Source organism: Manacus vitellinus, unplaced genomic scaffold, assembly GCF_001715985.3.
Source record: "Manacus vitellinus isolate BGI_N305 unplaced genomic scaffold, ASM171598v3 scaffold_179_pilon, whole genome shotgun sequence".
Lineage (NCBI taxonomy): Eukaryota > Metazoa > Chordata > Aves > Passeriformes > Pipridae > Manacus > Manacus vitellinus.
This window is the reverse complement of record NW_021939255.1, coordinates 45,097-46,215: the sequence shown is the minus strand read 5'-3', so window position 1 is coordinate 46,215 and position 1,119 is coordinate 45,097. Positions and strand designations below refer to the sequence as shown.

General features: G+C 58.4%; 1 protein-coding gene across 1 annotated transcript in view; it reads right to left on the bottom strand.

The window, feature by feature from the left end:
• Nucleotides 1–1,119, bottom strand: part of LOC115307329 (dnaJ homolog subfamily C member 27-like) — a 10,202-nt gene that overhangs the window by 7,213 nt on the left and 1,870 nt on the right. The window contains exons 2-3 of the mRNA XM_029958882.1: nt 737–913; nt 3–27 (exon numbers count right to left, since the gene is read on the bottom strand). Coding sequence (XP_029814742.1) covers nt 3–27; nt 737–913 — 202 coding nt within the window. The remainder of the gene's footprint in view (nt 1–2; nt 28–736; nt 914–1,119) is intronic.

Sequence of the window (1,119 nt, the reverse complement as noted above, 5' to 3'; positions counted from 1 at the left end):
TTGATCTCCCGGTCCCTGATCTGCACCCTGGAAAAGAGACGTGGGAAACCCGGGAATCCTGGAATTGGTCAGCTTGGAAAAGCCCTGGGAGAACGTCAAGTCCAACCATCCAAGGCCACCCCGGATCCGTGTCCCCAAGGGCCACATCCACAGGGATTGGAAATCCCTCTGGGAATGGCGACTCCACCTCTGCCCTGGGAAGTTCATTCCAATGTTTAACCACCATTTCCATGTGGGAATTGTTCCCAAGATCCAATCAAACTCCCTCCCTGGTTGTTCCCTCTCCTCCTGTCCCTCGTTCCCTGGGAATTGGGGACCTCCTGGAACTTCCTTCCAGGGAATTGTGGAGAGCTGGGACAGTGCCAGGATGGCACAGGATCCTTAGGGATGGTTCAGGTTGGAAAATCCCTCTGGGATCACGGAATCCAAGCATTCCCAAGTACTGCCAAGGCCACCATGGATCCATCCCCAAGGGCCACATCCACAGGGATCGGAAATCCCTCCGGGAATGGCGACTCCAGCCCTGCCCTGGGAAGTTCATTCCAGTGCCTGACAGCCCTTTCCATGTGGGAATTGTTCCCAATATCTCACCTGCCCCTCCCCTGGCCCAGCTGGAGGCCGTTCCCTCTCCTGCTGTCCCTTGTTCCCTGGGAACAGAGCCCGCCCTCGCGGCTCATCCCAGTTTCCCAGTCCCATCCCACATTCCCACCCCCGTGTCCCATCTCCGGGTCCTCACTTGGTGACTCCGTAGTCGATCCCGATGGTCGCCAGGTACTTGGACACGAACCTCTTCTCGCAGTACCTCTTTATGATGCAGCTCTGGGCAAGGCGGGGAAACGGGAATCTCAGCGGGAATGGCCCCGAACAGCCCCATATTCCCAAAAAACAGGGAATTCCCGGTGCCTCCTGGAAGCTTTAAGGCAGCGCCGGCCCCGCCCCTTGGCCTGGCAGCCAATCAGAACCGGTGATACAGAGAAGGTCCCGCCCCTTCGGCTGTCAATCATCCATCTGAGCTGTCAATCACCCACTGCTGGCCACGCCCCTTCGGCGCGCAGCCAATTAAAACTGGCGACACCGAGCAGGTCCCGCCCCCTCAGCTGTCAATCATCCTCCCCTCAG